Below are 13,858 nucleotides of genomic sequence, written 5' to 3' on the forward strand. Positions count from 1 at the left end.
AATAAAACTCCTGTAATTATATTTATTATTCATATACATAATTGAACTGATTCAAAACTGAAACTTTGTTATTTTTGATAAGGCACTGCTTCAGCAGGCTAGCTGCTCAAACTGCTTGTATGTATTTTTTTATACTCAGATATTAAATTCCTCCTCCTTGAAGCCAAATAAAATATCTATTGAGAGCTTAATATTAAGTTGTACTATTGCTTTGCTTTCTGATGAAGTCAACTCCTGTTTCAAGTGTCTTTTTTTTTTTCTTTTTTTTTAAGTTCCTCTTTTTTATAGAGACAGAGTCTCACTTTGCTGCCCAGGCTTTCTTCCACCTCCTGGGCTCAAGTGATGCTCCTGTCTTCACCTCCCAAAGTGCCGGGATTATAGACGTGAGCCACTACACCCCACCTCAAGTGTCTTATATTATATCCATTTTAATTTCACTTATGTATTTATGATGTTACATATATTATATTTCTTTTCTTTTTTTTTTTTTTTGAGATGGGATGGAGTTTCGCTCTTTCACCCAGGCTGGAGTGAAGTGGTATGATCTCAGCTCACTGCAACCTCCGCCCTCCTGGGTTCAAGCAATTCTCCTGCCTCAGCCTCCCAAGTAGCTGGGATTACAGGCACCCGCCACCACACCAAGGCAAATTTTTGTCTTTTTAGTAGAGACGGGGTTTCCCCATGTTGGCCAGGCTGGTCTCGAACTCCTGACCTCAGGTGATCTGCCCACCTTGGCCTCCCAAAGTGCTAGGATTACAGGTGTGAGACACCGTGCCCGGCTACATATACTATATTTCAGCAAAATATTCTATACAATAGAGTTCAATACAACTTTTTGCAATGATGAAAATAGTCTGTATCTGTGTGGTCCAATATGCTAGCCACTAGCCATTTGTAGTTACTGAATCTTGAAATGGGGTTATTTTGACTGAGAAACTAAATTTTTAATTTAATTTAAATAGCTGCATGTGACTAGTGGCTATCATATTAGATAGCACAGCTCTAGAAGAACCACCATTTACAAAAGGACAAAAGACAGCCATCATAATGTCCATTTTCCTTTCCTTGAAAATATTACTTAACTTGTTTAAAAAAAAAAAACTCACTGGGGAAAGTAGAGATGTTCATAAATCCTTTGTTTAAAGTTTAACTAGACTTCCTATAAATGTCACTTAAGTATCTCTGAATATATCAACATTTTCTATACGTCTTCCAGGAAGTATCTCAATCTTATAATTTTAATTGAAAACATAGTTATAATCCACAAGACATGCTCAGAAACAATCACAACTTTGATCTCTATACTGCACACAAAGACTGCTAACATTTGTAAGAAGTTAAGATATTTTTAATAGCTTTTATTTGATCTATAAACTATGGTGTACATCTAGGTTAGTCAAAATCCATCGGTTCTAAAGAAAATAGTCATATTTAAAGATCAAATGATGCCCTTGTTTTAAAATTCTTGTTATTTTTTCATGCCTGACATGCTCGAGATGTTTGTTCTGCTAGGAATATATGAGCTCCTTGAAATGATTCAAAGGAAGTGAAGAAAATAAAATAAAACTATCAACAATCTAATCACTATAAATTCACTACACCTAAAGCCATAAAGAACAAGGAGGAACACTGTTAATACAGGAAAGAAGTAGTTACTCTATTACCGGGTGGTTAAGATTTAATATGAAAAAGTACAAAGACTGGCAAAGTGCTAGTAAACAAGCAGACAGACAAAAAAATTCTTCCTCAAAAGGTATTTCTGATTACCTTTGAGGAAATTAAAAAGGTGGTAGGGGTAGAGAGTGGTACAAGTGAGGGTAAACCAATGAGACACTCTTAAAAAAGATGCACCTGGAAGAAATTACATGTGTTTTCTTTTTGCAGACAATCTTTACAGTATGTAAAGGCAAATGACTGGACTGTCAATTGTATTAATCAAATCAGTTAATAGAATAAACTAATTATTACCTCTAAGAGAACCGCTATGCAAAAACAAAACAAGACAAAACAAAAAAACCTCAATTCTTGTCAAACATTACGGAGAAGTTGTGAGACAATGTTTGGATAGTTATAAAAAACACACATAGAACAATTTTCATTTAATCAAAGAATGATGAAAATTCATTTTCCTGTGGACCATAATTAGGATTTTACTTTGAAGAAGAAGGAAAAATCTTACCTGTGATGTGCTATCGGCTGCTTTCTTACTGACAGAAGCATCTATTGTTTTGTTTGTCTGGTTTTCTGAAAAGTAAAAAAAAAAACATTTTTAAAAACATCTACAAAATGTAAAAAGTTAGGTTGCTTTATATGAAACAATTCATGTAGTTTTCTCCAACTATTTTTCTGTCAACATGTCACATACGTAAATAAAAAACTCACAGATCACTGCTATAGTATCTTTCAGATACTATACAGATTACTACACAGATCACAATACAGATTAAAAAAAACTTTCCACTGGCCCGGCAATTTTAACTCTAAGCAGTATCTCATGGAAATAATTTAAGATACACATAACTTAAATGTTCTAACATGAGGAAATAGTTAAACAAAATATAATTCCTCCACACTATGTCCCTTTGGAGAAAACAATCTAGTATGTCAAAAATGTTTCCAATAAATTCAGCAGAAACGGTTGCAGTAAATCCAAGAAAATACATATGCATATTTCTCAGTAGTTCAATCATCGGTGATTTTTTTTCTTTGTTCATTTTTCAACTAACTTGTAATGAGTTTGCAGTTAAAAAACAATGTTACTTCCAGAACAGCACAGAAAATAAAGTATATTTTGTCCCAATTTCTAATGGGAGGAAAAGAGAGAATGTATTAAATTTTATCAAAGGTTTTTTGCACCTATTGAGATTATTTAGGGTTTCCTGTTTGGTAACATGGAGTTTTTAAATGTTGAAACAGCCCATCCTTTCTTTCTGGAGACAAAACTCTCTTGGTCAAACTATGGCATTCCTTTCATTTGCAAATCTTCAGAATGCATAAAGAGTTAACAATTTATGTTTAAAAAAATACAGGAAGTTAAACTACCTATGTATTCCCATATGTATATATATAAGTCTGTATGTCTAAAAAATCAAGTTGGGTTAATATTCACCTGTTAAAAGAGAAGTATTCCAGGGTACAGAAGTAAAAACAATGCCCTTTGATTTCTCCTACCTTGTCTGAATTACATTCTTTTTGTAAGAAGAATATTAATATATTATCTATTTATTTAAAAATATATTCAAATTACCTCATTTATTACAAATGAGCATCTGTTTTGGACTACGAAGTTCCTGAAAGACTAACAAAACTAATTTTAGGCTACTGATGTTACATAGTGGAGTATTAACATACACTAGGTGACATTACCAAAATATCAGTGATTTACTACCAAAGGTTTTTATATACGCTGTTAAAATACATTCATTTGGATTTGAAACACTTCCATCTTCAAATCAAAATAAAAGATAACTTTACATAAAAAGTAGATGAGGAAGTTTCACTTTTGTATTTTTATTTTTTAATTCTTTATTTTATTATTTTTTTTCTTTTTGAGACACAGTCTTGCTGACACCAAGGCTAGAGGGCAGTGGCACGATCTTGGCTCACTGCAACCTCCATCTCCCAGGTTCAAGCGATTCTCACGTCGCAGCCTCCTGAGTAGCTGGGACTACCAGTGTGTGCCACCATGCCTGGCTAATTTTTGTTTACTTAGTAGAGACCTGCTTTCACCATGCTGGCCAGGCGGGTCTCGATCTTCTGTCCTCAAGTGATCCACCTGCCTCAGCCTCCCAAAGTGCTGGGATTATAGGCATGAGCCAACATACCTGGCCTCATTTTTATTTTTTGTCATAACATTTTCATATAAGAAAATTCCTAAAGATGCAAGAAAGATTTAGACTGCTTAATAAAATGTTATACACACATTTCTTTGTTACCCAGCATGATTCTCTCTTAGACCTAATTGCCTCAGAGCTATAAGTTAATTATTCACAAAACTGTAATAATATTCCTTATTCTAGATTCTCAACTTTCCTTGCCCGTTATTACAGATTTTTTCCCTTGATTCTTAATGTAACGTCTTATAGTTCCATTGCATTGCTTTTGCTTTCTTCTATAAGATCTACCTTGGATGACTTCTGGACATAAATATTATAACTCCGTCTATCAAGCAACAAAACTGGTCAGGATGTAAAATAAGAAATTACAGCTTAAAATCCTTCTATCATATGGAATACATCTCCATAAAAATACAAATAAAAGTAAATAAAATTAAAAACCACTTTACAGGAGTTAAACTGGCAGTATCTGTTAGTAGCTCTGGATAATTGTACGAACATAAAAAAAGGCAAATACTTTGTTCATTTAATTCTGTCCTTGAAGAAATGGTTGAAGAAATAATTGCTGTGTTTAAACTCTCGTTTTTTTGTTTTTATTTCTGAGACAGGGACTTCCTCTGTTGCCCAGGCTGGAGTGCAGTGGCACAACCATGGCTCACTGCAGCCTTGACCTCCTGGGTTCAGGCAATTCCCCTGCTTCGGCCTCCTGGATAGCTGGGACTGCAGGCATGTATCACCATGCCAAGCTAATTTTTTATTTTTTGTACAGATGGGGGTCTCACTATATGGCAAGGCTGGTCTCGAGCTCCTGAGCTCAAGCCATCCTCCTGCCTCAGCCTCCCAAAGTGCTGGTATTACAGGCATAAGCCACCATGCCTAGCCAACTCTAGTTTTATATAGTCTTAGAACAAGATGTTTAATTAAATCTGAGAGTGTACATTGTATATAACTTTCCCCCAAATCTGCTCTTTCTTTAACGTCTAGTTTAGTAAATGGAACAGCATTTAACAATGTCTTAGAAAGCTGAGTCATCTTTGAGTTCTCCATCTCTTCCACGCATCTGAACTTTTATTAATAAATTACCAAGTACTGCCAATGCTACCTCTTAAATAACTTTTCAATCTTTTTCATACCACCATCTCTCATCTCGTACACTACAAGAGCCTCCAGCCTCTTAATTGGTCTTCCAAACACTATTCTTACCCCTTCCAAACCATTCTCCATACTGTAACCAGGGTTCATGGATGTCACATTACCCCCTACAAAAACCCTTTAACCCTATTTCCCCCATTCTTCTGTTCATTACTTCATACCTTTCTAGATTTCCCATGTTCTCTTTTGTCCTCTCACAAAAACCTGCAAATTCTAACACTCATCACATTTATAATTAATTAGTTATTTAATGACCACATTCCCTATTTGATTGTAAGCTTGATGAGATCATAGTGACTATTTTATACACTTCTGTGTACCTAAAGAACCTAAGATAATATAGACATTCATTACTTTGTGAATGAATGAAATTAGCTATAATTTGAGCTCTAAATTTCCAAGCCCTTAGGAGGACATTTACCTCACTATAAACAGAAAATACTGATTTAAAATCCATAAGGATATACTTAGCTATAATAAAATACATACAAATGCATGAACATATAGCATATATTCTTATTAAGTAAACATAATACCCACATAAGTATAAAAGAGCTTAGAAAATTTTAATTATATAACCTAATTAATTTATCACAAACTACTAAATGTAGTAGAGATGTACTGAAGTTTGGCTTCAGTTTAGGTTTTGGGAATCCTAAAAAGCCAAATGGCTACTTTAACGTCATTTATGGCACTGCTGAAATTATACCTGATCAAAGAACATATTATAAGTAATAATTTATTAATAAAGTCAGAAATGAAGAATAAGCAAATTAATAAGATCTCATTTTAGTTAGCATTATGAAAAAATACAAAGCTTGTCATTCACATTTATTCATTATCAAACGTAGGTAAGCATTCTAAATGGAACTTGAAATGAAGATCTTGATATAATTACATATTAAAATATATAAATGTGTTAAATAAATGTACATGTTAAAATATACAATTTTATGTTTAGAAATAATTGTACATTATCTCAGAATGCTATAACAATTAATGATTGTGAAAACTTACTTTTATATAAAAAAATTAAGAATAGTCAAATGAAACAGACTGACATGAATTACTAATAGTGTACATCAACCAGATAATTTGGGGAATATATCCTTTCTATAAAAATCATAAGAGAACAGAATAATGAAATTATAATTCTGACACTTTTAGAAGTGTCTGGAGTATGAGCATGACGTTAAACAAAATACTCTTAAATTATTTTTTTTCAAGCCATGGTTTTTCAGGAAAAGTTCTCTATTTAAGAATATATCTCATCTCATAACCATGAATTTAAAACAATGTCAACTTTGCCTCAAAATTTCATAAGGAGGAAAACCCAAAATCACATAAAACAATGTCCATCACTAAATCATCTGACATTAAAAAATACTAAGAACTAAAAGAAAAAGAAGTTATAGAAAAATGAACTATCACCCAAAAATCTTGTATGTCCACTGACCTCAGTTAAAAGCAAGCATCTCTTTTAGTGTTGTAAACATGAAAGAATATCCAAAAAATAATGTGGTAGCAGATAACACTAACAAACATTTGCCCCTGTACTATGCAAACATTTAAATTGTAAATACTATAAATAATAATTACACTTTCATATAAAACATTAGTTTATTCTTATAAATATGATAATGATGTAAGAGTGATATCCAGCTTCAACCCAACATTAATTTTGATCTGCCACTCATTTACTTTCTTAACAACTCTGTGAAATACCATCATTGTTTTAAATGAGAAAACACTTAGGAAGTTAACTACACTAGTAATGGCTATATGACAAATAAAAACTAAGGCTTGTACATCTCACTTATAAAAGTAATTTTGTACTTTAGAATTTGTTTCCTATATTACATGGTTACTTACAACATCAATAAGAAAAATACTGTAGCAATTTTACTATACACATGATGCCTACCCTTGCCTGCCTTTCTAAAAGTAGTGCGGATAAATGTGAAGTCAGAAATGAAGAATAAGCAAGTTCAAGAATGCATACAAAACAAACTCTTTCCAGGAACTAGGAAGACACAGAGTTTGGCAGATTTTAAACAGGTATAATCAAGTGCTCCATTTTGCAATATTTCTAAGTAAAATACAAACAATCATGTAATATGTCATATGGGAAAACAGAAAAGATAAAACAAGAAGGACCCAAACATTTTATAGTAAATGTGAAAGAAAAATCTATTTTTAAGTTGTTCAAATTTGGAAGCTATGAATGAGTGCACAAAGGATTTTCCAAATGGGTAAGGAACATAAATGTGCCTTTTTTTCTTAAAAGCATATATTATGTAAATTTGATACTTTAAAATGTTTTAAACGATATTGCTGGCAAATGTATCATAAAAGTAACTCATAATGCTTGCCACAAAGCCATAAATTAAAAATTCACCAAACTTAGGAAAATTACTAAAAGATAAAACACAGATACTAACTTCTAATTCAAAATAAACCCCCTCTCAAGCCCCATTTTAGCAACATCATTTCTCTCAGGTATCTAAAAAATTACTAAAAATAATCAAGAAAATTCTATTTATTTTGTTCTTCCAATAATGCTAGCCACTTAGAAAAAAAAAGTTCAATCATTACAAGGCTATTAACATGCTTGCATTTCTAGTATTAAACCTACATGGTGACTTACCAATTCTTGGGGTGGTATTGCTGCTCTGTTCTGCAGGAGACGAAGTACTAAACGCAGAAATTGGAATTTTCATCTGTATAGGACCTCGATTAGTTGATGGACTATAGAGTCCTGATGGGCCCACTGTGGGTAAAGAAGTCCTTGTGGCTTGTACAATAGAGTGTGCCGTTGGAACAGCCTGCACAGCAAGTGTTGTTCCCAATGGTGCAGCACTGGCAGTAGGGTTCCTTTGAATACTAGGACTGGGCACAGAAGGAACGTTGCTTGGTTTAGTGGGATTTGGCAAGGATGGCAAGGATACTGGATTTTTGGTAAGACCACTCACTGTAGGTGGGCTTTGCACAGAAATGAATTCAACGTTGCCAGATGGTTGATTAGTCACCAAAGTCCCTGGATGGCTCTGTAGAAGCTGAGGCTGAGAGGATACTGCAACAGGTACATGCAAAATCACTGGCAAAGGTTGTAAAGAGATTGTAGGCTGGGGATTTCCACTAGGCACCTGAGTAGTAGCAACTACAGTAGCTGTATTGGGTGCAGGAAGAACTGGCGTTGCTGTGAGAGAACCCGAAGTCACTGGAGTCTGCAATTTAGGTTGATTACTGACAACTGCTGGAGGAGTGACAAGATTGGTTGAAGATACTATAGAAAGAAAACAGAAGTCTCAGTTTAAATGGTTATATTAATTTATCAACTAAGAAAATGTGACAGATACAAATTAAATACATTGCATAATACATTGCAAAGACTGTAAAGTCTTTTATCACGAAATTTTTTTCCAGATTTAAATTCCGAAATTTAATTTAGAATTAAATTCATAGAAGCATTTTGCATGTAGTTTTAGTAAATCACAAAAACAGCACATGATGGATGATTAATATGCAAGACTACTGAGGATCAAAACAGTCTCTCAAAATTACTATAATCACTTCGGAGTACCTAACTAGTAAACAAATAAAAAATCCTAAAAAGTTAAGTAAAAATATATATTTTTGAAACTACATTAAAAACATTATAAATGCCTTACAACACAAGTAATATATAAACTCAAATAGTAAATCTAAAAAGAGTCATGGCCATTAATGAATAACAGGTAAGCTTACTCATCGTATTTTATTATTTGAACCATGTGTGTATCTTTGGATCAAGTTTGATTGAATTCCTCGGGAGAGGAACTATTGAGGGGAGATTCCCTCTACTGACACCCTACTGACATTGTATGATATGGAAAATAGCACTGAGCGAAGATGACAGATGAATTAAGAAGAAATGAGGTAGCATATACAGAAGAACAGAGAAAATACAAATGTTGGTCACTAGAGTTTTATAGTAATTTTCAACTACTTGTGTTTATTCTCATTGGAACAGGTTTAAAATACATGACCAAACTTCTTTCTCACTGATATATAGTCTTTCCAAAAATAACAGGTAAACTGGAGCAGCAGTTTCTCATAGTGTGGTCTAGTGGAGTGCCTGGGGTTTTCTGAGACCCGTTTAGGGAGTTTGCAATGTGAAAACTATTTTCATAAGAATGAGACATTATCTGACTTTTTAAATGAGCAGACATTTGCAGCAATGGAGCAAAAGCAATGGTGAGTAAAACTTCTGATGCTTTAGTACAAAAATCAAGGTAGTATAATGGGACCAAACATCGCTGCATTCTTCATCACATGCTTACAGTAAAAAAGTCAGTTTTACTTAAGAATCCCCATGATACAGCAGTAAGAACTATTAACTTTATTATATCTCAACCTTTGAATAGGGGTTCTTTTCTTAATATTCCATGTGAAGAAATAGGCAGTACATATAAGACAACTACTGCATGCCAAAGTAGGATAGTTAAGGAAAAATGCTTGTGCAATTGAGCTATAAACTCAACTAGCAGTCTTTCCCATGAAACACTATTTTTACTTGAAAGAATGACCTATAGACACACTGATAATTCACGTGTGGGTATTTTGAAGATCTTTTCTTAAACTAGGTAAGGCAGTCACTTCAAAGAAAAAAGCCCAACTGTATTTATCAGCAATAATAACATTTGAGTTTTAAAGCAAAACTAAGAACATTAGAAAAAACTTGTATCTGTCACTGAAAGCATGACAGCTCCCTAAATCCTTAAAATACTTCTCTGAGTAGAACCGATAGTAAAATCAGTAAATGTAATTTTTAAAATTAATATTTATTAATAAAATGTGTCATTTGGAAGATCTGCATAACTTGGTGAATAGTTTTCAAATGATCAATGAATAATAATTAGTAAAACTCCATCCAAGTGCAAGACAGAGGAATGGATTTTTTTTTTTTTTTTTAAGACAAGGTTTGCCTCTAGTGCCCAGGATGGAGTACACTGGCGCAATCTTGGCTCACAGCAGCCTACACCTCTCAGGCTCAGGCCATCTTTCCACCTCAGCCTCCTGAGTAGCTGGGACCACAGGTGTGCACCATCATGTCCGGCTACTTTTTGTATTTTTTGTAGAGACAGAGTTTCACTATGTTGCCCCAGCCGGCCTGGAACTCCTGAATTCAAGCAATCCACCTGCCTTGGGCCTCCCAAAGTGCTGGGATTATAGTCGTAAGCCACCACGCTGTCCAATAAATGGATTTTAATGGAGGAGTTAGAAAAGTTCTTTGATGTGGTTTCAGATTATACTTCACAACCAACCTTAAAGAAACTACTACTGGATAGTATCAAAGAAGAATATCCACAATTATCTGTAAGGGCTAAGCCCTTTTCCATCTATATATTTGTATAAGACTGGATTTCCTTCATATGCTTCAGCCAAATCAACATTTTAAAACAGTATAAAAGCAGATATGAATATGAGTATACAGCTATCTTTAGCTGTCTTAATGTCTCAAAGTATTAAAGAGATATGTAAAAAATGTAAGAGAATAATGCTCTTTGTGCTCTATTTTTAAGCTTGGAAAATACACAGTTTCATTTTAAAAAGTTTTCTGTGTTAGACAGTATGAGTTTACTATTACAGTATCTATTTTTATATTTATTATTTATTTTTTTATTTTTATTTTTTGAGAGGAAGTCTCACTCTGTTGCCCAGGCTGGGGTGCAGTGGCGTGATCTCGGCTCATCGCAAACTCCGCCTCACGGATTCAAGCTCAATTCTCCTGCCTCAGTCTCCTGAGTAGCTGGGATTACAGGCACCAGCCATCATGCCTGGATAATTTTTGTATTTTGGTAGAGATGGGGTTTCACCATGTTGGCCAGGCTGGTCTCAAACTCCTGACCTCAAGTGATCTGCCTGCCTCAGCCTCTCAAAGTCCTGGGATTACAGGCGTGGGCCACCAAGCTCAGCCTACTATTATTTTAAATGAATAAATATTTTAAAAACATTTTTAAATTTCTGTTTAATTTCTACTTCATTTCGACTGATAATAAATATCAATGGATGTAACCCACATAAACACAAATTCTGGAGTTCTTAATAATTTTTTAAGATTGTAAAGGGATCTAGAGACCAGAAAGTTTGTGAACTACTACAACAGAGATTTGAATATCTATACTGTATTTTCACATATACTTATCTATGACCCTAAATTTTTTTGTTTTAAGAGACCAAATGGATTCCATTATTTTGCCCAAGCTGACTTGAACTCCTGGGTTCAGGTAATCCTCCTCAGCCTCCCAAGTAGCTGAGACTATAGGCATGTGCCACCATACCCAGTTTGATCCTGAATTTTTAACAAAATTTTTGTACTTAAACAATGTGTCCAATTTCTTAATCCATTTCAACCTCAAAAGAATGTAAGAAAAGAGAACCAAAGCGTTTAATTCCTAAGAAAATGTATTTTGGTATTTTAAAAAAAAGTTACCTGTATTCACAGGAGTTTGAAAGGATGGTGGTGCACTCTCGCTTACATTTCTTTTGGACTCCAGCATCTGTCTCACTGTGCCTGCATTTCTATGAAATATATATACACACAAATAGTCAACAGATATGCCACTCAGGGAATACCAACTGATATCTAGAATAAGCAGTGGCCCACAGGGGAAAAAGGGTGGCTCGACTTGGGTTTCACAACCCTAAACTGCAAGCAAAAACAGTGAGGCATAGCTGGCACAAAGACTTCTAAATGCTGGGGTCTATGGCATTAGGGAAGAGTCTTAACTCTTGTATTCTAATGTCTGTTATCAGTACTTAACCTGAATACCAAAAGTAGGTCCTAATATATACAGACATTAGTCTTTCTCACCCTTAACAGAAGCATTTCTCAATTACTTGAAAGAATACTATTTAAGACAAGTGGTAAAAGAAATATATAGTGACCAAAGAATCCCTTATAATAAGTTAGCAAAAGTATTATTCACAGATTAACAATGAAGCGGAAAAAGAAAATATACTAACCAAGTACACCAAACACTTATTTCTACATAAATACCATGATTACACTGCAAGATTCTTCTACCAAATAAAGAAAATTAGAACTTTGTTCTGTTATTTAAAAACTAGACAGACTATGAATTCTCACCTGTAAGACATGTTATTATTGCTGTTGACATCATTTACAGTTTTTCCTGGTGATACTGGTGGGTTGGGTGGATGCTGGGGGAGAAAAAAAAATCAAGGTAAAAATAAAACAACACACAGGGAATCTTTAAAAAAAAATAAGACCTGTAGATGTCTGTCAATATATTATCTGTCACTGTTCTAATATAATGGGAAACATCGCCAGCTGAGACAATAATTTGAATCTTGGCATTATCACTTGTTCATTGTACCTTAAGCAAATCATTTACTTTGCTGAAGACAACTGCTTATCATTTGAGAGATTAATATAATAATTCCTGCATCTCAGTGTTCTTATGAAGAATAAATTAAAAACACAAAAATGGCTCACATGTTGTAAGAATTTAAAAAACATTAACAATATAAATCTAAAGAATAACCAGACTCACTCATTTAACAAATAGCCAGTGAATGCCTACTATGTAGCAGGCATCATATTAGCACCAGCAATTCAACAAATAAGTGGCATCCAATGTCACAAATCAAAATTATTTTTAAGTTGCTTTTTTAAAAAAACTACCTACCACTATGTGACTTAAATTATTTAATAAAATGTCACAAATCTAAGCTTCAGTAACAACTTATTTCAGCCTTTCCCCCCAAAACCCGGGAATACAGAAATGGAATTATAACACCTACATATTAATTATCATTATTTAGGCCTCCATCATTAATAACGCTATCATCACTTATCTCTTAAAACGAGGCTGGGCACAGTGGCTCACACTCGTAATACTAGCACGTTGGGAGGCTGAGACAGGCAAGGATTGCTTGGGCTCAGGAGTTATAGACCAGCCTGGGCAACGTAGCGAAACCCCATCTCTAAAAAAAATATATATACAAAAATTAGCCAGGCGTGGTAATACACGCCTGTGGTCCCACCTTCTTGGGAGGCTGAGGTGGGAGGATAGCTTGAGCCAAGGAGGCAGAGGTTGCAGTGAGCCGAGATTGTGTCACTGCACTCCAGCCTGGGTGACATAGCCAGACCATGCCTCAAAAACAACCAAACAAAAAATGAGAAGAAGAAAATATCTCTACTTAAGACTAAGTCAAGTGTAAGAATAACATATTAAACCAAAGGTAATAAATGCTTAGAATTCCATTGAGCAGATGCCATTCATCACTCTTCTTAATAACAAATACATCTTGCTACTTTTTATATGACACAACAATAATTTCAACCTTCTAGTATGACATTGCATTAGATATGTGTAGAGGGAAAAACAATAGAATTAAGATAATCTGCTATAAAGGTACTTAAAATCTGGCTGTCAAGATAAACAAATGTAAAACGAGAGAAAAGCAAATTAAAATAATAGTGTAATGCGAATGGAAAAAGTTTAAAAAAGAAAAGCTTTTAGGGAAAGGAATGCATCTTTAAGCACACTGTTGAGTAATTTTTCTCTTTTTTTTTGAGATAGAGTCTCACTGTTGCCCAGGCTGGAGTGCACCATCCTGCGGCACCATCTTGGCTCACTCTAGTCTCCCCCTCCCAGGCTCAAGCGATTCTCGTGCCTCAGCCTCTGAGTAGCTGGGATTACAGGTGCCTGCCACCAGGCCTGGCTAATTTTTGTATTTTTAGTAGAGGCGGGGTTTCGCCATGTTGACCAGGCTGGTCTCGAACTCCTGGCCTCAAGTGATCTGCCTGCCTCAGCTTCCCAAAGTGCTGGGATTACGGGCATGAGCTACTGTGCCTGGCC

General features: G+C 34.5%; 1 protein-coding gene across 3 annotated transcripts in view; it reads right to left on the bottom strand.

Moving 5' to 3' along the window:
• The window catches only part of ATF7IP (activating transcription factor 7 interacting protein), a 138,900-nt gene that overhangs the window by 36,111 nt on the left and 88,931 nt on the right, over positions 1-13,858 (bottom strand). For all 3 annotated transcript variants that reach the window (XM_030805016.1, XM_030805017.1, XM_030805018.1), the window contains exons 7-10: positions 12,121-12,194; positions 11,464-11,552; positions 7,636-8,274; positions 2,180-2,244 (exon numbers count right to left, since the gene is read on the bottom strand). In XM_030805016.1, the coding sequence (XP_030660876.1) occupies positions 2,180-2,244; positions 7,636-8,274; positions 11,464-11,552; positions 12,121-12,194 (867 nt within the window). The remainder of the gene's footprint in view (positions 1-2,179; positions 2,245-7,635; positions 8,275-11,463; positions 11,553-12,120; positions 12,195-13,858) is intronic.

This window comes from Nomascus leucogenys, chromosome 23, assembly GCF_006542625.1.
Source record: "Nomascus leucogenys isolate Asia chromosome 23, Asia_NLE_v1, whole genome shotgun sequence".
Taxonomy (NCBI): domain Eukaryota; kingdom Metazoa; phylum Chordata; class Mammalia; order Primates; family Hylobatidae; genus Nomascus; species Nomascus leucogenys.